The 17,971-nt window shown below is 40.5% G+C and overlaps 1 protein-coding gene across 3 annotated transcripts in view; it reads left to right on the forward strand.

The window, feature by feature from the left end:
- TNR (tenascin R) overlaps positions 1-17,971 on the forward strand; it is an 835,808-nt gene that overhangs the window by 459,190 nt on the left and 358,647 nt on the right. For all 3 annotated transcript variants that reach the window (XM_077453200.1, XM_077453202.1, XM_077453201.1), the window contains one exon: positions 8,942-9,476. In XM_077453200.1, coding sequence (XP_077309326.1) covers positions 8,990-9,476 — 487 coding nt within the window. In that variant the 5' untranslated portion in view covers positions 8,942-8,989. The remainder of the gene's footprint in view (positions 1-8,941; positions 9,477-17,971) is intronic.

The following is a 17,971-nucleotide window of genomic DNA, read 5'->3' on the forward strand; positions in this document are numbered from 1 at the left end:
AAACATAGTTGTTCTCTCTATTTTTATAGGTTACCATCATGGTTTTGCTCCTGATGAGTGATAAAAAAGTCACGAAACGCGTAGAGCTGTCAACTTCCATGCTGTGTACACATCTCATAACAAAGAATGAACGTTCCATTTTTGTTTTATTTCTATATTTGTTATTATTTATTTTCAGGTGACACTTTAAGTGTCACATATCCAATTGGTATTTATTCAATGTCAAGTCTTCTATGTATGTATCATTAAGTCCTTTTTGGAATGTACATTTTGATGAAATTCTAAAGAATTAATTTATGATTATATGTAATAATAGATGCATTACATGACCATTTGAATTTATTAAAATCAGTCTTTTTTACCCATTTGGATTTTTTTAGCTTCCGTGTGCCTCATTTAAAGTCCCGCTCTGCTGCTCCCCCCTTTTTTTGATAGCCAGATATCATAACCTAACATGGTTGAAAAAAAAATCACATTGAATTTAGCATCCAGTTTTATGTGGAAGAATAAAAAAGGACCTTCATGTCCACCTTACCTTATCTATCAGCAGCAGGGACAAGCAGTTAGGAGAGGCCATGAACATAAAAAAACACTGACTTTGAGGGTCATAGCTTGGTGACTTGGGGGGGGGGGGGGGGGGTGTAGGTAGCTGAAGTCCAGTCCTACCCCACCACTGGTCAAAATATGGGGCTCCTATGACCTATGATTCCAGAGATACGAGGCTCCTTATGCAGCCTGTCAAAAGCTACATACAGAGCGGCCAGTTTAAATACAAGCTGGCACACTCTGTTTGCAGCAGACTGAAAGATTGAGCTCACAGTGCCTCTCACTTCTTGTCAGAGGCACTGAGCTCAATGGACAGCTTGGAGTCTTGGACCAATGGTAAAGTACCATTAGCCCAAACTGTCCAATAAAAATGCTGCAGTGGTGGCATGCCTCTCACAGCAGTGCCATAGAAGGGGGATGTGTCTAAAAGACAAATACTCCCTTCCAGCTCAGCCCTCTTAACTACAAGGAAAAAACGTGTTTATGGGTATAAAATGTTCCCACAATCCCATGTTTTCTCACACAGTTATAAGGAAGACAGAATCTGCTGTTGCTGGAAAGGTACTGTTATAATCAAGCTAAATCATATATTATCATGCTATATATTATAATATAATAATTTATTAATTATATATTTACTGTGAAATTACTGGTTGGAAGTTATAACTTCAAACTTCAGTAATTTGTCCGTTACACCACCTGCTTTTTAAAAAAAAAAATATAATAAATTACCTTAAACACAATATATAATCATTCAAAAAATGTTTATACTATCGTGCCCTCCGTCTATAATCTGTATAAACACAAGCGCTGATACACTGTTGCGTATCTTTACTGGAGTCTGTAGAGTTTCAAGATACTGCAGCTGCTTAACCACTTGCAGACCGGACCATTTTGCTGGTCAAAGACCAGACCACTTTTTGCGATTCGGCACTGCGTCGCTTTAACTGACAAATGCGCGGTCGTGCGACGTGGCTCCCAAACAAAATTTACGTCCTTTTTTTCCCACAAATAGAGCTTTCTTTTGGTGGTATTTGATCACCCCTGCGGTTTTTATTTTTTGCGCTATAAACAAAAATAGAGTGACAATTTTGAAAAAAACGCATTCTTTTTTACTTTTTGTTATAATAAATATCCCCCAAAAATATTTAAAAAAACATTTTGTTCCCTCAGTTTAGGCCGATACGTATTCTTCTACATATTTTTGGTAAAAAAATCGCAATAAGCGATTATTGATTGGTTTGCGCAAAAGTTATAGCGTTTACAAAATAGGGATAGTTTTATTTTTTTTTATTAATAATTTTTTATTATTTTTTTTTACTAGTAATGGCGGCGATCAGCGATTTTTATTGTGACTGCGACATTGTGGGGGACCCATCGGACATTTTTGACATATTTTTGGGACCATTGTCATTTATACAGTAATCACTGCTATATAAATGCAGTGATTCCTGTGTAAATGACACTGGCAGTGAAGGGGTTAACCAGTGGGGTGGCAGTGTAGGGGTTAAGTGTTCCTAGGGGTGTGTTACTAACTGTGGGGGGGTTGGGCTTTCATTTAGTGAACACTGATCTCTGCTCCAATCACATGGAGCAGAGATCAGCGTCACTAGTTGCTAGGCAGAATGGAAAAATGCTGTTTACACGGCATTTCCTCCATTCGGCCGCTCCATAAAACGATCGCGGGGATGCCCGCGGCGATCGAGTCCGCGGGTCCCGCGACCGGACTCACGGGGGTCCCGACCAGCGCGGGAGCACGCCGCCGGCGGCGCGCTCCCGATGGCAGGGCGGCATTGAATATTGGACATACCTGTACGCCAATATGCCTGCCCGTGCCATTCTGTCGACGTACATCGTCGTACGCTGGTCGGGAAGTGGTTAAATTCTCTATTCGTGAAAATAAATTCATATACAAGTCAACAAAAGACCAGTTGTCAGAAGAGATGATATGCAACACAAAACCATCACACAACTCCACTGACACGCTGGGCAGCAGCGCAATATGTAAGTGAATATTTGCTGGTAATCAATTCAAATCGTACATTCAAATGATATATGTATACGTATGTGATTTCTATATGACAGTCACATATACAATAAAGCGATCATTGACGTTACAACAATCTAGAACAGTGTGCTACGTAGTCCAGACAAAGTTATTTTCTTCTCCGCACTGTACACACAGGAGGAACTATATCCCTTTTCTGTGTGTAAATAATCACCAAAGAAAACAGTTCAAAGAGAAGGCAGGAAAACTCCAATAAATGTCCCTTGTACTGGAAGCTACTATTCACCACCACCGTACTCCTTGTAACACCTCCACATGTGGTTTCCACAATCGGGGGGTTTTGTGACAAGTGGAACTCCCCCTTTGGTAGTGCTCTTACCGAAATACACTGGTGAGATCAGCACATCACATATGCTCATTAAAATCCCCAATGTTGGTTGGTACACTTTTCATCAGCTTTCCTTAGGATAAGGTTATAACCATTGCTTCCACCGTTCCCAATGGTTGTAATATAGATGAAAATAAAAACGTATATAGTGTGATACCGTAAAAACCACTTGAATTTATTTGAATAAAACAGCAAAAAAACACTCACAAACAATAATTTCCAAAAGGCATTTCAGATTGTCATCATAGAATAAACATCAGGATCACCTTTCCCCTGGACTGCATTAGGCTCTCATCTAATTGTATTCCTCTGGCCTTCTCGCATGGTCCTTTCCTGTACCGTTACCGTGACGCGTTTCGTCTATTATAAGACATCATCTGAGGGTGCCGGTACCTATGCTTACTTCCTATAAATATTGTAGGCCCTCAGAATAAGTCAATCTGCTTAATTACCTTATTTCTAAAGGTGTCCGCCGTTTTCCCCATTCAAACAGACGCGCCGCCATGTTAGTGACATCACTATACGGTAAGAGCACTATAAAAAGGGGCAGTTCCACTTGTCACAAAACCCCCCGATTGTGGAAACCACGTGTGGAGGTGTTACAAGGAGTACGGTGGTGGTGAATAGTAGCTTCCAGTACAAGGGACATTTATTGGAGTTTTCCTGCCTTCTCTTTGAACTGTTTTCTTTGGTGATTATTTACACGCAGAAAAGGGATATAGTTCCTCCTGTGTGTACAGTGCGGAGAATAAAATAACTTTGTCTGGACTACTTAGCACACTGTTCTAGATTGTTGTAACGTCAATGATTGCTTTATTGTATATGTGACGGTCATATAGAAATCACATACGTATACATATATCATTTGAATGTACAATTTGAATTGATTACCAGCAAATATTCACTTACATATTGCACTGCTGTCCAGCGTGTCAGTGTAGTTGTGTGACGGTTTTGTGTTGCATATCATCTCTTCTGACAACTGGTCTTTTGTTGACTAATATATAATCATTATTTGTATATTACTTATGGTAACTAACCCCTTGCCCCAGGCCAATTCTGACACTTCTTTCCTACATGTAAAAATCATATTTTTTTTTTTTGCTAGAAAATTACCCAGAACCCCCAAACATTATATATATTGTTTTAGCAGACACCCTAGGGAATAAAAGGGTGGTCATTGCAACTTTTTATGTTACACGGCGCAGCAATTTTCCAAACGCATTTTTTTGGAAATAAACTCATGAATTCCAAAAAAAAAAACTAAAGTTAGCCCGATTTTTTTGTATACTATGAAAGATGATGTTACGCTGAGTAAACAGATACCTAACATATCATGCTTTAAAATTGCACTCACTTGTGGAAAGGTGCCAAACGTCAGTACTTAAAAATCTCCATAGGCAACGCTTTATAATTTTTCACAGGTTACATGTTTAGAATTACAAAGGAGGTCTAGTGCTAGAATTATTGCTCTCGTACTAACGTTCATGGAGTATGTAACCTGCGTGTATCTGGCTCTGATACTAGCCAGTGCCTCACCAGCCACTGACCTCACCGCACGTCCCTGATCAGCAGGACCCAGTTGAGCAGGTCTGGATTAGGATTTTGCCTGGCACTTTTATACGATAAGCCTATGCATGAAAAGGCTACCTTACCTGATGTGGTATGATGACCACAAATGCATGTTTTGATCCCAGACTTGATTATATATATATTTTTATCTTTCTGTCATAAGACAGGGGGATCAACAACGTCTGGTGAGTGTGCAGCTACATTTTAATACTTATCGCATGACCTATGCAGGAGGACGTTTTTACTAGATGATACAAAAGACACTAAACAATTTTTGAGGGATTTTGCTTTATTATTATTATTTTAATTTCATATTTTGTTTGTAAGATTCTGTTTGCTCACTCATGTTTTTTGGCACCACATGATTGATGTGTTTTGGTTTCACATACGCATGTTGAGCTTGGATTGTGTTTGTAAAGACAGACCCTATGCTCAATTATATTATTTTTTATTATTTTTTGTTATTGGAGTTTTTATCAATACCAGTTTTGTTTGTATTTGGAGTTACACACAATCACAACATTTGTTTTTTGATTTTAATGTTAGCAAGCGCTGGTTTGCACATTTAAATTTGATTTTATATCCGCATTGTTGAATTAAATATAAAACTAAAATCCTGTGTCAAGTTAGGTAACCAAAAATATATACTCATCAGCCACTTTATTAGGTACACCTTGCTACATAGTTAGTAAGGTTGAATAAAGACACCAGTCCATCCAGTTCAACCTGAGTGAGTGTCTACAATTATCCCTATCCCTGTACATCGCACACTCGCATCGGTCCCTACCCTCAAGGAGCCCACAGGGTCCCCATTCATATACTAGGGCCAATTTTGGACAGAAGCCAATTAACCTACCTGCATGTCTTTGGAGTGTGGGAGGAAACCAGAGTACCTGGAGGAAACCCACGCAAGCACAGGGAGAACATGCAAACTCCAGGCAGGTACTGTCGTGGTTGGGATATGAACCAGTGACCCTTCTTACTTCTAGGTGAGAGTGCTAACCACTACACCACTGTGCCGCCCCGTGTTGGACCCCATTTTGCCACCAGAACTGCCTTAATTCTTTGTGGCAAAGATTCAACAAGGCGTTGGAAACATTCCTCAGATTTTGGTCCATATTGACATAATAGCATTACACAGTTGCTGCAGTTTTGTCGGCTGCACATTAATGATGCTATTGTGCCGTTCCATCACATCCCAATGGCGCTCTATTGGATTGAGAGCTGGTGACTGTGGATGCCTTTTAAGTAAAATGAACTCATTATCATATTCAAGAAACCAGTGGTGAGATGATTTAAGCTTTGTGACATGGTAAATTATCCTGCTGGAAGGAGCCATCAGAAGATGGGTACACTGTGGTCATAAAGGGATGGACATGGTCAGCAACAAAACTCAGGTAGACCGTGGCATTTAAACAATCAATTGGTACTAAGGGGCCCAAAGTGTGCCAAGAAAATGTTCCCCACACCATTACACCACTATCAGCCTGAACCGTTGATACAAGGCAGGAAGGACCCATGCTTTCATGTTGTTTATGCCAAATTCTGACTCTACCATTTGAATGTCGCAGCTGAAATCGAGACTCATCAGGCAACGTTTTTCCAATTTTGTCTTGTATTGTCCAATTTTGGTGAGGCTGTGTGAATTGTAGCCTCAGTTTCCTGTTCTTAGCTGACAGGAGTGGTGCCCGGGATGGTCTTCTGCTGCTGTAGCCCATCTGTGTAAAGGTTCAATGTGTTGTCCATTCAGAGATGGTATTCTGCATACCTTGGTTGTAACAAGTGGTTATTTGAGTTACTGTTGAGTTTCTTTCATCTCAAAATAGTCTGCCCATTCTCCTCTGACCTCTGACATCAACAAGGCAATTTTGTCCACACAACTGCCGCTCACTAGATATTTTCCCTTTTTTTTTGGATTCTCTGTAAACCCTAGAGAAGGTTAAAAATCCCAGTAGATCAGCAGTTTTTGAAATACTCACACCAGCCCGTATGGCACCACCAACCATGCCATGTTCAAAGTCTCTTAAATCCCCTTCCTTCCCTATTCTGATGCACGGTTTGAGCTTCAGTAAGGGTCCTTTCAAACAGGCATGTCCACTTGGCGGACTCCGTTTGCTCAGTGGGGGATCGATCCGTTGATCCCCGCTGAGCAGGCAAATGGCAGGTATGTCTCCGCTCACTGTGCAGAGACGCACCTGTCAGAGTCCTGCTCTTCTCTATGGAGAGATCACAAGAAAATGGACCACCTGTCCATTTTCATCAGATCCGATCCACCAGACAGATAGAAAATAGGGTCACTATTTGTCTGGAATTCATGGACAGGATTGGATTGGATAGCAGCGGGCGTCAGCGGATATGTCACCGCTGACATTCACCGCTCCATAGGAGTGAATGGAGGCTCCGATCAGGTCCATCTGAAAAACTGACAGGTGGACCTTATCATAAAGCCTGTGTGAAAGGGGTCTAAGTTGCCTTCACCACGTCTAAATGCCTAAATGCACTTAGTTGCTGCCATGTGATTGGCTGATTAGCAACTTGTGTTGCCAAACAATTAAACAGGTATACCTAATAAAGTAGCTCATGAGTGTACATTTTGGCTTGGAATATCAACCCTAGCACTGTCAGAGGAACTTTTGTTTGACAATATTTGTGAGCTTAAAGAAGTCCTGTGGACTGATTACCCTATGTCAACCCTGCCATAAAACACTGTAAAGTTATCTACAAACTGTAGCTATCCTATACTTGCCCCAGTTGTTTTCTTGCATAGACTGGTCATGTGTGCATCATACCCACGGCTAATTGTTAATTCCAGTACATCAAGGAATACATTTAAAGAGATTTTCTGGGAACAATAACCCTTGCAGCGTATTCATAGAAGGATTATGCTTCATGATTTTCAGCCTTCATCTCATAACGTCCAAAGAGTGTTGGGGCTATCGAAACCTCATCCTTATTTCTCACCAACACTACTGTGACCAGTGTTAATTTAGTCAACAAAAATATTTTCTTCTTAGTTTTCGTCAGCTGCATGTTTTCAAACTAAATGAAAAGAAAATTTGAATTAAGTCAGATGGCAAAAAATATGATGAAAATCAATTCCAATTTTCGTCAACAAACAAAAACAGTACGGAAATGTGAGGGAGAGACATTTACCCACCTGAACTTCTACTTTCCATGGAGTTCTGCCTGTCTGTTAAAGCCTCAGCCTCCTGACAATCTGGATTGGCTGAGCCCACGTACACACGGTCGGAGATTTTGCCAACCAAATCCGTCGGATTTTGCCCGTCGGATTTAGTCCGACGGATTGTGTCCGAAACTGTTGCATACACACGGTCGGGCCAAGTTGTCGAAAAATCCGATCTTTCAGAACGTGATGACGTAATTTTGTTACGATGGGACTACATTCAGGCTAGTAGCCAATAGCTTTGATGTAGGAATTTGATCTGAGCATGCGTGGCACTTGGTCCGATGAAAATGCTCTACACATGATCGGATTAGGTCCGTCCGGCCCAGTTGGTCGGGAAATCTTTCCAACATGTTGGAAATTTGGATCGGACGGAGATTCGGACAGAATCAGTCCGATGCATACCACACACAGTCAGATTATCTGATGACACGGTCCGATAAGACTCATTCCGACAGATTCTCCGACCGTGTGTACAAGGACTAAGAGATGTCTGCTCCCTCTGTATACACGCTACCTGGGAGTTCTGGAACAATGCCCTGCAAAATATTTGGTGAGAGCCTCCTCACTCAGGAAGGTAGCAGTGCTTAGTGCTGTGCAAAATAACAGCTTCCCCAGACTGTCCAGTTCTCTGTCCTTTGCACTCCCTCACTCCCATTTACTTCCCCATCCCCACTGTTATTAAGTTTTTATTCCAGGAGTATATGAGTTTGGAAATTCTAGAAAAATGCTTAAATTATGCATTTCAATTTAACTAAAACCATTCGATTTTCATCAACTAAAATGTAATGTAGATTTTAGTCAACTAAATATAAATTTTAGAAGACTAAAATACAACTAAAACTAAAACAGACTAAAATATGGCTAAAACTAAAACACCATTTTAGTCAAAAGACTATGGCTAAAACTAAATCGAAATTTTACATCAACATAAACACTGACTGTTATGAGTTGGTTGTTAGATGTGGTGCTACCATTGGTGTTAATGAAGTCCTACAGGTATTCATGTTGGTCACAGATATGGGCTGCAAATTTAGTCCCCAGTGTTTTTTGTACATTTTGGAGCTGAGATATATAAAATGAATGAAAAGCCCTTCTCTAACTATTTTCAAAAGAACTTGTTTACATCTTATTTATATTATCTTTGTTATATATGCTACACTATGCTTTTTTAAGATATATATTTTAATTACTATACGTATTACACTTAATACTTAATATACTTTTATTATTTTCTCAACAGACCATTTGGCTCAGGTTGTGGCACCGCTACCTCTATCGTGGGGAGAGGATGGGGAGCGAGGGAGCGAGTAGTGCTTTGGGTCCTCTGCAAGTTGGTGTGCACCTCATTGTGCTGCTTTTTATATTCAGACACTCAAAGTGCAACGCTGAAGTGACTACTGGCCAGACCCCAGGGATGCACATTCAGACCAGAGAAGAAGGGAACCAGACAGATCCAGGACCTAGTATCAAGCACCAACCTTTGGTTTTTAATCATGTCTACAATTTTAATGTCCCTCTGGGATTTCCCTGCACATTGGAACCCGAATCTCCAGAAGATGCAAGCTGGGTGTCTCAACAGACTGATAACACTGCAGATGCTGAAAGCCAGATAACCTTTACACACAGTATCCGAGTTCCACAAAGGTTGTGTCAGTGCTACACGGCCCCTCGTGCTGTGCAGCATCTCCTCAGCAGGATTGAGGCTCTGGAAAGGGAGGTGATGCTGCTCCGAGAGCGCTGTAATGAGAGAGGATGTCAAGATGCAGAAGCTACAGGTATGAACTATTACTTGAGATCCCATGAATTATATATTATATTTATTTTTATATGCATGTTAAAGGTACATTAATACCTTTTGGTATGATTGGAGGAAAAGGATATGGAACACAGCAACAGATTTCAGCTGTCACTTTGATTCTCTCAACTTAGGAAATGCAACTGTAATCTAATACAAACAACATCTCAAGCCTTCTGCCGGTTATACACTTGCTCAGGAATCCAATATTAAAGAGTAGCTCTACATTTGTGGAAAAAATACTGCAAATAAAAACAAATCTATAATACAAACAGTACAGTGCTACAAACATAAGACAAATCATGCAATGAACTTGTGATATAAAATATAAAGTCAAAAAGTATTTGAAGAAGGTAGGTCTAAGTTGAGAAGTCCCACATGCTGTGATAGATGGTAAAGAACAAATAGGGTAGGTGTCACCAGCCAAACCATAAACTGTGCTTACCAGAAGTTATGTGACCTTCTATATAAGAGTGGTCAATCTGCGTTTCTTTTAACAACATGATGCTCCAGAACATTGGATATCCTCCCTAGTTCCCCAATGTAATGGCACCAAAGGAGAGACAGACAACTGGCATGAATGCAGCCCTTAGTACTCCAGTTTTCTGGTGGGGATCACTCCACAATGCAAGACATGCAATAAACGTTGCTCACAGTGTGATATTGTACCAACAAGGAATTTATTAAAAAATAGTAACACTCACATGGACAAGGATATTAAAAGTGTAGCATTGCCCCCATAGGGGTTGCTGAGTTTTGTCTTCCCTGGGCCTCCCTCTGATTATCCTACTGCCAGACACTTGGGTGTTATCACTCTATCACCAGCACACTCTTCCACTCATTATCCAATGATCAGTTTAGAGTATTTGTTTTTTTTTGGTATTTATTGTCAGAACTTGGATAGGAGAAGGGATTAGTGGGATACTCCAACTTGAACTAGGCACAGATGAGGACAACTCTTTGAATTGAAGTGAATTGAATAGCACATTCCCTGCTGGACCACACTATAGCTGTGTGGGAGAATAAGTCCTTTGCTTACTCTGGCAGCAAACGCAATGCACCACTGTTCTTCAGGACACTCCCCAGTATCCCCTTTGGCTGACACCTGTCCACTGACTTCACTAGCCGGAAGGGATGGCCCTTGCAGTACAGGACCCTAGACACAGATCTGTGCTTACAGTAGCCAGGAACAGATCTTTCTTTAGGAGTCTCCCTTCTAGTCAGCTCTGCAGGACATCTGGGTTTCAGCTTCTGCAGTTTCAGCCCTCAGATCAACTACCTTAGACTGCATGGCAGCCTGTACAGAGGAGGGGCAACAGCCCCCTTCCTCGGGGACCCTGCTCTCCAACCAAAGACCCTGAGCACATTTTCCCTAGGCATATATACAGCCACCCAGCATGCTTTGAGGTACCTTCTTCTGTCAATGGCCAGGGCTGTAACTATGCTTATGCTCCCATTTGTCAGGTTTCCTCCCACTGTTCAATATGCCTCACCCTGTGGGACCAGTCTGAAACAGATAGACAACATCAGCAGCACACTGAGCAGACCCTATCAATGGATCACTGCTCCCTGGTAGGCAGAGAGCATCTAAATTACCCTAACAGCCCCTCTGTTAAGCAGGAAAACCCAAAAACTATACTCTCTCTCGCATCTACCTAAGAGGGTGCTACAAAATCATAAAACACCAAACAGTCTTGTTCCTCCAGGAAGCAAAATGACCGATCGTCATTCACACATGCATGGTAGCATGTGTGCGCAGCTCTGCCCTACTGTTTTTTGTCATATGTGACATCATCAGGTGTCAAATTTTATTGCATGTCTCATGTTATAGAGTGATCGCCACCGGGAAACTGATGTACTGAGGGCTGCATTCACGCCAGTTGTCTGTCTCTCGTCTTGGTGCCGATGTTCTGAAGTGTATATATAGTTAGACTGATACATTTTTTGTCTACTTGTCACTTGTGTGTTTTTATATCATGCTGTAATAGAATGAAGGAAAGTTATCTCTCATGTGACCAGTGGAAGTTTCACATGAGAGATAACTTTCCTTCATTTACAGCATGACATAAAAACATTAAGATAGGCCACAAGTGACAAGTAGACAATAATTTATCAGCCTAACTATATATACTCCAGAATATCTACTATTTATACCCCAGCACATTGGCTATGCTCCCTAGTTTGCCCACTCAGCGGGGGGTCGAACCGATAATCCCCACTCAGCAGGCAGATGACAGGTCTATCTCCTCTCACTGTGCTGAGACGGACCTGTCAGAGCCCTGCTCTCCTCTATGGAGAGATCGGATGAAAGTGGACTGCCTGTCCGTTTTCATCCGATCCCATCTGATCTGCCAGATGGATGAAAAATAGGGTCACCATCCATCTGGATTTCACGGACAGATCGGATAGCAGTGGGTGTCTGCTGAAATCCGCTGCTCCATATATGTGAATGGAGGGTCCGATCAGATCCACCTGAAAAACTGACAGGCAGACCTAATAAGAAAGCCCATGTAAAAGGGGCCTTAAATGTAAGGGGTCAAAAAAGGAGTAATAAATCCATTTTAGTTGCCTACTGACATCAGGTAACATTTGTCCAATCTGATCTAGTCAGAGAATTTTTGTATCCTCAAGGGAACCTCCACAATCATGGGCAACACTCCCCCCTGTTAAGCAGGGAATCCCAAAAACGATACTCTCTCTAGCACCTACCTAAGAGGGTGCTACAAAAACATAAAACACCAAACAGTCTTGTTCCTTCAGGAAGCAAAATGACCAATCGTCATTCGCGCATGCATGGTACCATGTGCCTTGCCCTACCGGTTTTGTCATATGTGATGTCAAATGTGACATCATCAGGTGTCAAATTTTATTGCATGTCTTGGGTTGTAGAGTGATCCGAACCAGGAAACTGGTGTACTGAGGGCTGCATTCATGCCAGTTGTTTTGAGGGGACAGAAAGGTTACACTGTTATACAAGCTATACACTTACTACTTTACATTGTAGCAAAGTGTAATTTCTTCAGTATTGTCACATGAAAAGATATAATAAAATATTTACAATAATGTGAGGGGTGTACTCACTTTGTGAGATACTATATATATATATATATATATATATATATATATATATATATATATATATATACAATACAATACACCAACATATACAACATACACAACATACACCATACATTCATTGTAAGTGCAAAAAATGCATGTAACAGTCAAATGTCCAGAGAAATAGCTCCTTCTTAATAATCAAAACAGTATTTTCAAAAAGTGTCCAAAGTGATTTCCAATAAAAAACTTCCAATAAAAGTACTTCTTTGTGCAGTTAAACAAACATGGGTGCGTCCACAGCGTGCAGATTTCACTACCACTATGCACTCACCAGAACAATGAGAAATATCAGCCTGTCATATCATTCCAGCCTCATAGAGCCTCCACAATGAGCTTCGATGTACCAATCCTGGATGGCTAAATAGGATGCCCTGTATGGAAAATTGCTCACCACACTAGGTCCCAGAGTAGTATTATAGTGTAGTATTTTTTATTGTGTTAGCATAAAAACAATTAAGAATTAAATCTTTGGACAAGTGGATAGGGCTTAGACTGGAAATTAGGGAAGCAAAGCTTTACCAACGAACGGAAACCAGAAATTAAAATAGGAAAACGGGAAAATATATACATATTTCCTGCTCTCATGTAGTACCTTTACGTTTAAATGCTTTAAGCAGTTGATGGGTTCACTTTTAAGTGATATTACACCCAAAAGCAAACATTTATTTTAAGGCAGTTTAACATTTCCTCAGATGTGATGGCTGCATTACTTTTCTTTGGAAAAATCCTAGAAAAGGACATCGGTAATCTGCAATATATTACATTTGTGGTTTTGGGTTGAATACCACTTTAAGTAAAGTTTTATTGCCACATCATCTCAACAAGAAAAAAAAACAAGCTATTCTAACTTACCAGTGACCATCCACAGTTCCCACACAGTATGTTCTTAGCTGTAGTCTCAGGTATTAAGCTTATCTACACAGGCAGCCATACCTTAATTCATGTTGTTTCTTTGTATGATACTAGAAAGAAAAGATACTTGTCCATGTATTACATCAGACAGTCTTTTAAAAGTCTACACAGTGCATTTAGCTCGCAGTTAACAGCTCTTACAAAAGCCCACGTACTCAGTCCATTCACTAAGTTAATACACTGTGTGCATTAAGACTGGATTCAAAGTATTGTGTAAGAGATCTGGCTGGCAGCACTGTATGAAAAATCCATAATCCATTTTCATCCTAGTCTTAACTCTGAACTGTTGTCTTCCAGTCATGACTTTTTAAAATTTACTTTTTGTTTTGCAAGAAGCGGATCAATAAACGACAATTAAAAAGCACATTTTCTTCATTACAAACTCTGTTTCTATTTTTTATTTTGTCCTTGCAAAAAGGCTAATATTTACTGCCTATATCCAAAAATGTGAAACTTTATGATTTTTTTAGTTAGGGAGAACAAGATTCATCCAGAAAGTAGGAATAAGACATGGTTCAGCAGCTGTTGAGGTACCACAAGTCTTAGCTTTTCTTGACAGTCAGGACTGGAGCTAAAGCTACATATATTGTGGCCCAACAATCAAATCAGGCAATATCTGAGTGTTTATCAACCTTCCAGATGAAAGGTCCTAGTACAACATGCACAATTGTGCACTACAAATGGTGTACCAGTTGTTATTGTTCTACCTTAAGATAAGTAGTGGTGACATTATTTATTTCAGTGCTGCTCATCTTCTGATCTCCCATGGCATCATCACAAAAACATAGGGCCTTTTTTTTTGGAAAGATCCATTTTTCTTACTAAATATAACATTTTGATTTAGTATTGCTGACACATACCCTTTTGAATAATTTGAAGTGTGAATTTTACAGATAGGTCTACTTTAAGTAAACTTATTGACCTGTATGCGTTCCCCAATGGCTGCCCTAGAATCAACCACTCTACTGCAGCTAAAGTCAAATACATTGTGGCTCTAAAACCAAATCATGTAAGATTTGAGTGCTGTTCTACCAATCTAATGAATGATCCTGGTATAAACATGTACATTTGTGTCAAGCAAACATGTATAAATCAATTTAATTCCAGCTTGAACTATGAACTGCCAAGGTTTGGGTGGGGGGTCAAAAAGTATAAACAAATGGTGCTGTCCAAGATCGGTCTCTCCGGCTGAAGTGGCACATCATCACTGCAAAAGTGCTGAAGATCTGTTTGCAAATGATGTACATGTTAGCTTATATGGCAGTGTTACCAACCAATTACATTGAAATTTACTGACAAGACACCCAAAATTTACTGGCACAGCCAAGTTTTTATTGGCTTTTCCAAAAGTTACAAAATTACAGTTTTAATTGCAAATTTCAGTATTTAGGCTACAAAAAAGTACAGTATGCAATATGTCATTTAAGGTAGATATTACAGCAAAGAACAAATTTCTTGTTTTATTTTCGATATGATATGTAAGTAGCTCAGGGACAGGGGGGCAAGAAATTAGAATGGGCGGGCACACATGAAATTGACTCTCACAGTGATGCTGACAACAGTGTGCAGCAGCACAGATCACCAACCCAACACGTCCCCTGCTAAGTCACAGTGACAGTCTCTCTCCATGCAAGGTGGTCCCTTCAACCCAAACAGCAACCCAAACAGCGCTGACAGTCCCTCTCCCCGCTTACCTTGATTCTGTCCCGCAGACAGGCTTCTGGCCGCTTGCCTCGGCTCCCTTGCACCATGACATTACTCTACGTGCTCAAGCTCCCCTTTGCCAGTTCCACCCTCCCATTAGTGGCACAGACATATTTTTATTTTTTTCACTGACAACCTTTTCCTGTCACTGGCTGGAGAAAAGTGCCCTTTTTTACTGGCTGCCAGTAAAATTACTGACGGTTGGCAACACTGAGTGGCACAGACATATTTTTTACTGTCAAACTTTTCCTGTCACTGGCATCTACTGGCAGGAGAAAAGTGCCAGTTTTTTACTGGCTGCCACTAAAATGACTGACGGTTGGCAACACTGAGTGGCACGGACATATTTTTTACTGGCAACCTTTTCCTGTCACTGGCATCTACTGGCAGGAGAAAAGTGTCTGTTTTTTACTAGACATGTGCAGAGTAAAATATTTCGTTTCGGAATTTCGTTTTCGTCCGAAAACTTAATTTATTTAGTTACTCCCCAAATTAGTTTTTATTTATTTCGTTTTTCGTTCAAAAATTGCATTCGTCCGAAAATCCACATGAATTACGGTCGAATCTGTCTGAAGGCTTATGGTGTCTGTCGAATGTATAAAGAAGATTCGACGGAGCTAGTATATAGCATACTTTAGAACCCTATTAAAGTCTATGGGACTCCAACGTTCAAAATCTAAAGTGCTAATTTTAAAGGCTAATTTGCAAGTTACTGTCCTAAAAAGTGTTTGGGAAAAGTGTGTTTGTTTTATTTAACCATTTTTTACACTTTCTTTGTGAAATGGTAGGGGTACTTTTGTACCCCCTTACCATTTCAAACAGGGGGGGGCCGGGATCTGGGGGTCCCCTTGTTAAAGGAGGCTTCCAGATTCTGATAAGCCCCCCGCCCGCAGACCTCCACAACCACCGGCCACGGTTGTGGGGATGAGGCCCTTGTCCTTATCAACATGGGGACAAGGTGCTTTGAGGGGTCACAGACCCCCAAAGCATCCTCCCAATGTTGAGGGCATGTGGCCTGGTACGGTTCAGGAGGGAGGGGGGCCGCTCTCGTCCCCCCTCTTTTCCTGCGGCCTGCCAGGTTGCGTGCTCGGATAAAGGGTCTGGTATGGATTTTTAGGGGGAACCCCACGTCAATTTTTTTTTTATTTGACGCGGGGTTCCCCTTAATATCCATACCAGACCTGAAGGGTCTGGTTATGGATATTTAGGGGGAACCCCACGTCAAATTTTTTCTTAAATTTGAGGCAGGGTTCCCCTTAATATCCATACCAGACCTGAAGGGCCTGGTAATTGAATTTGGGGGACCCCCACGCTTTTTTTTTTATTTTTTTATTTTTTATCAATGACTTTCAATAAGTGTTCTCTGTATTACGGAGCCGACAATTCATAATAGCTGCGAGTGATTTTAAAGGACTTTTTTTCCTGCATAAATGACACTTTGTGCAGGGACAGTTCTAAGCACCAGAAACATGAGCCCCTTCACAGGCATACTATAGACAACCCCCCCTTAGAAATTTAAAGGGATATTACACTTTTATTGTTTCACTTTAATCATTATTAAAATCACTGCTCCCGAGAAAACGGCCGTTTTTAAAACTTTTTTTTGCATTGATACATGTCCCCTGGGGCAGGACCCGGGTCCCCAAACACTTTTTAGGACAGTAACTTGCAGAATCTTTTCTCTCTGTCAAATCTTTTTTCTCTGTCGAATATTTTCTCTATATAATCTTGGACTAATAGAGGTAAGGTTAGGCACATTCGACCACAGGTTCTATAGACAGATTGTTATTGTCAGAGTCATGTCGAATCTCCTATTCTATATCGAACTGTTGTAACAATGAAAACGAAAATAAAGCATTTATTTATGTCGGATCTTTCGTTTTCCGGATTTTGTGCTTTCGTTATCGTTTGTCAAAACGAAAACAAAAATAGCTGAGATTCGGACGAAAATGCATTCGGATGAAAACGAATGCACATGTCTATTTTTTACTGGCTGCCAGTAAAACTACTGTTGGTTGACAACACTGTTATATGGTTGGAAGGAAGAAAGGAAGTAGAAGCTGAAGACTTGTGTGCAAATGATGTGTATGTTAGCTTATATGTTTGGAAGGTAATGAGTTAGCTGTTAGTGTAGTCTGCAGCGTTGGTGGTCAAGAATGGTATGGACAATGTATGAACACTCACATTGAAGTTCTTCTTACACCGATATTGCTTAAATCAGCCTTTCCCAACCATTTCAAAACAGGAAACCCCTGCTAAAATATACTATATCTACAACTCATAATACAGGAGTGTGATGATCAGTAGAAAGAGTGGTCCTTACACTTGTGGTCATTTGGAAAAATTTACACCTTACAGATAGCTAAAAATATCAATGGTGTCAGTGGAAACGTTTCTGAGAGGCAGAAAATGCTCATTGCTGGATTAAATGCTCACCTCCAAGTTACCATTTCATCTGTTTGACGTCATGCCTGAGTACTGGGCAATGCCTACTCTTTCTGGATTGTGGATTTCCCATAAACTCATAAAGGGCCAACACCAAACTTTCACGTAGCCATGACAGTTCCCAAAATCAGATGATCTTATTCTTGTGTTTATGGATAGCTGCTAGCCCCGCCAACTGTTTTCTGGGGGAAGGTTACAAATCCGGTACTGCTGTTATTTTTAAATTTTAAGATAAGTAAGTAGCAATAGTAGCAGAGAATTTCAACGTTGCTCATCTTCTATTCTCTACTTATA

Source organism: Lithobates pipiens, unplaced genomic scaffold (assembly GCF_037356315.1).
Source record: "Lithobates pipiens isolate NorthernLeopardFrog02 unplaced genomic scaffold, aLitPip1_a1.2 Scaffold_23, whole genome shotgun sequence".
In the NCBI taxonomy this organism is placed as follows: Eukaryota; Metazoa; Chordata; class Amphibia; order Anura; family Ranidae; genus Lithobates; species Lithobates pipiens.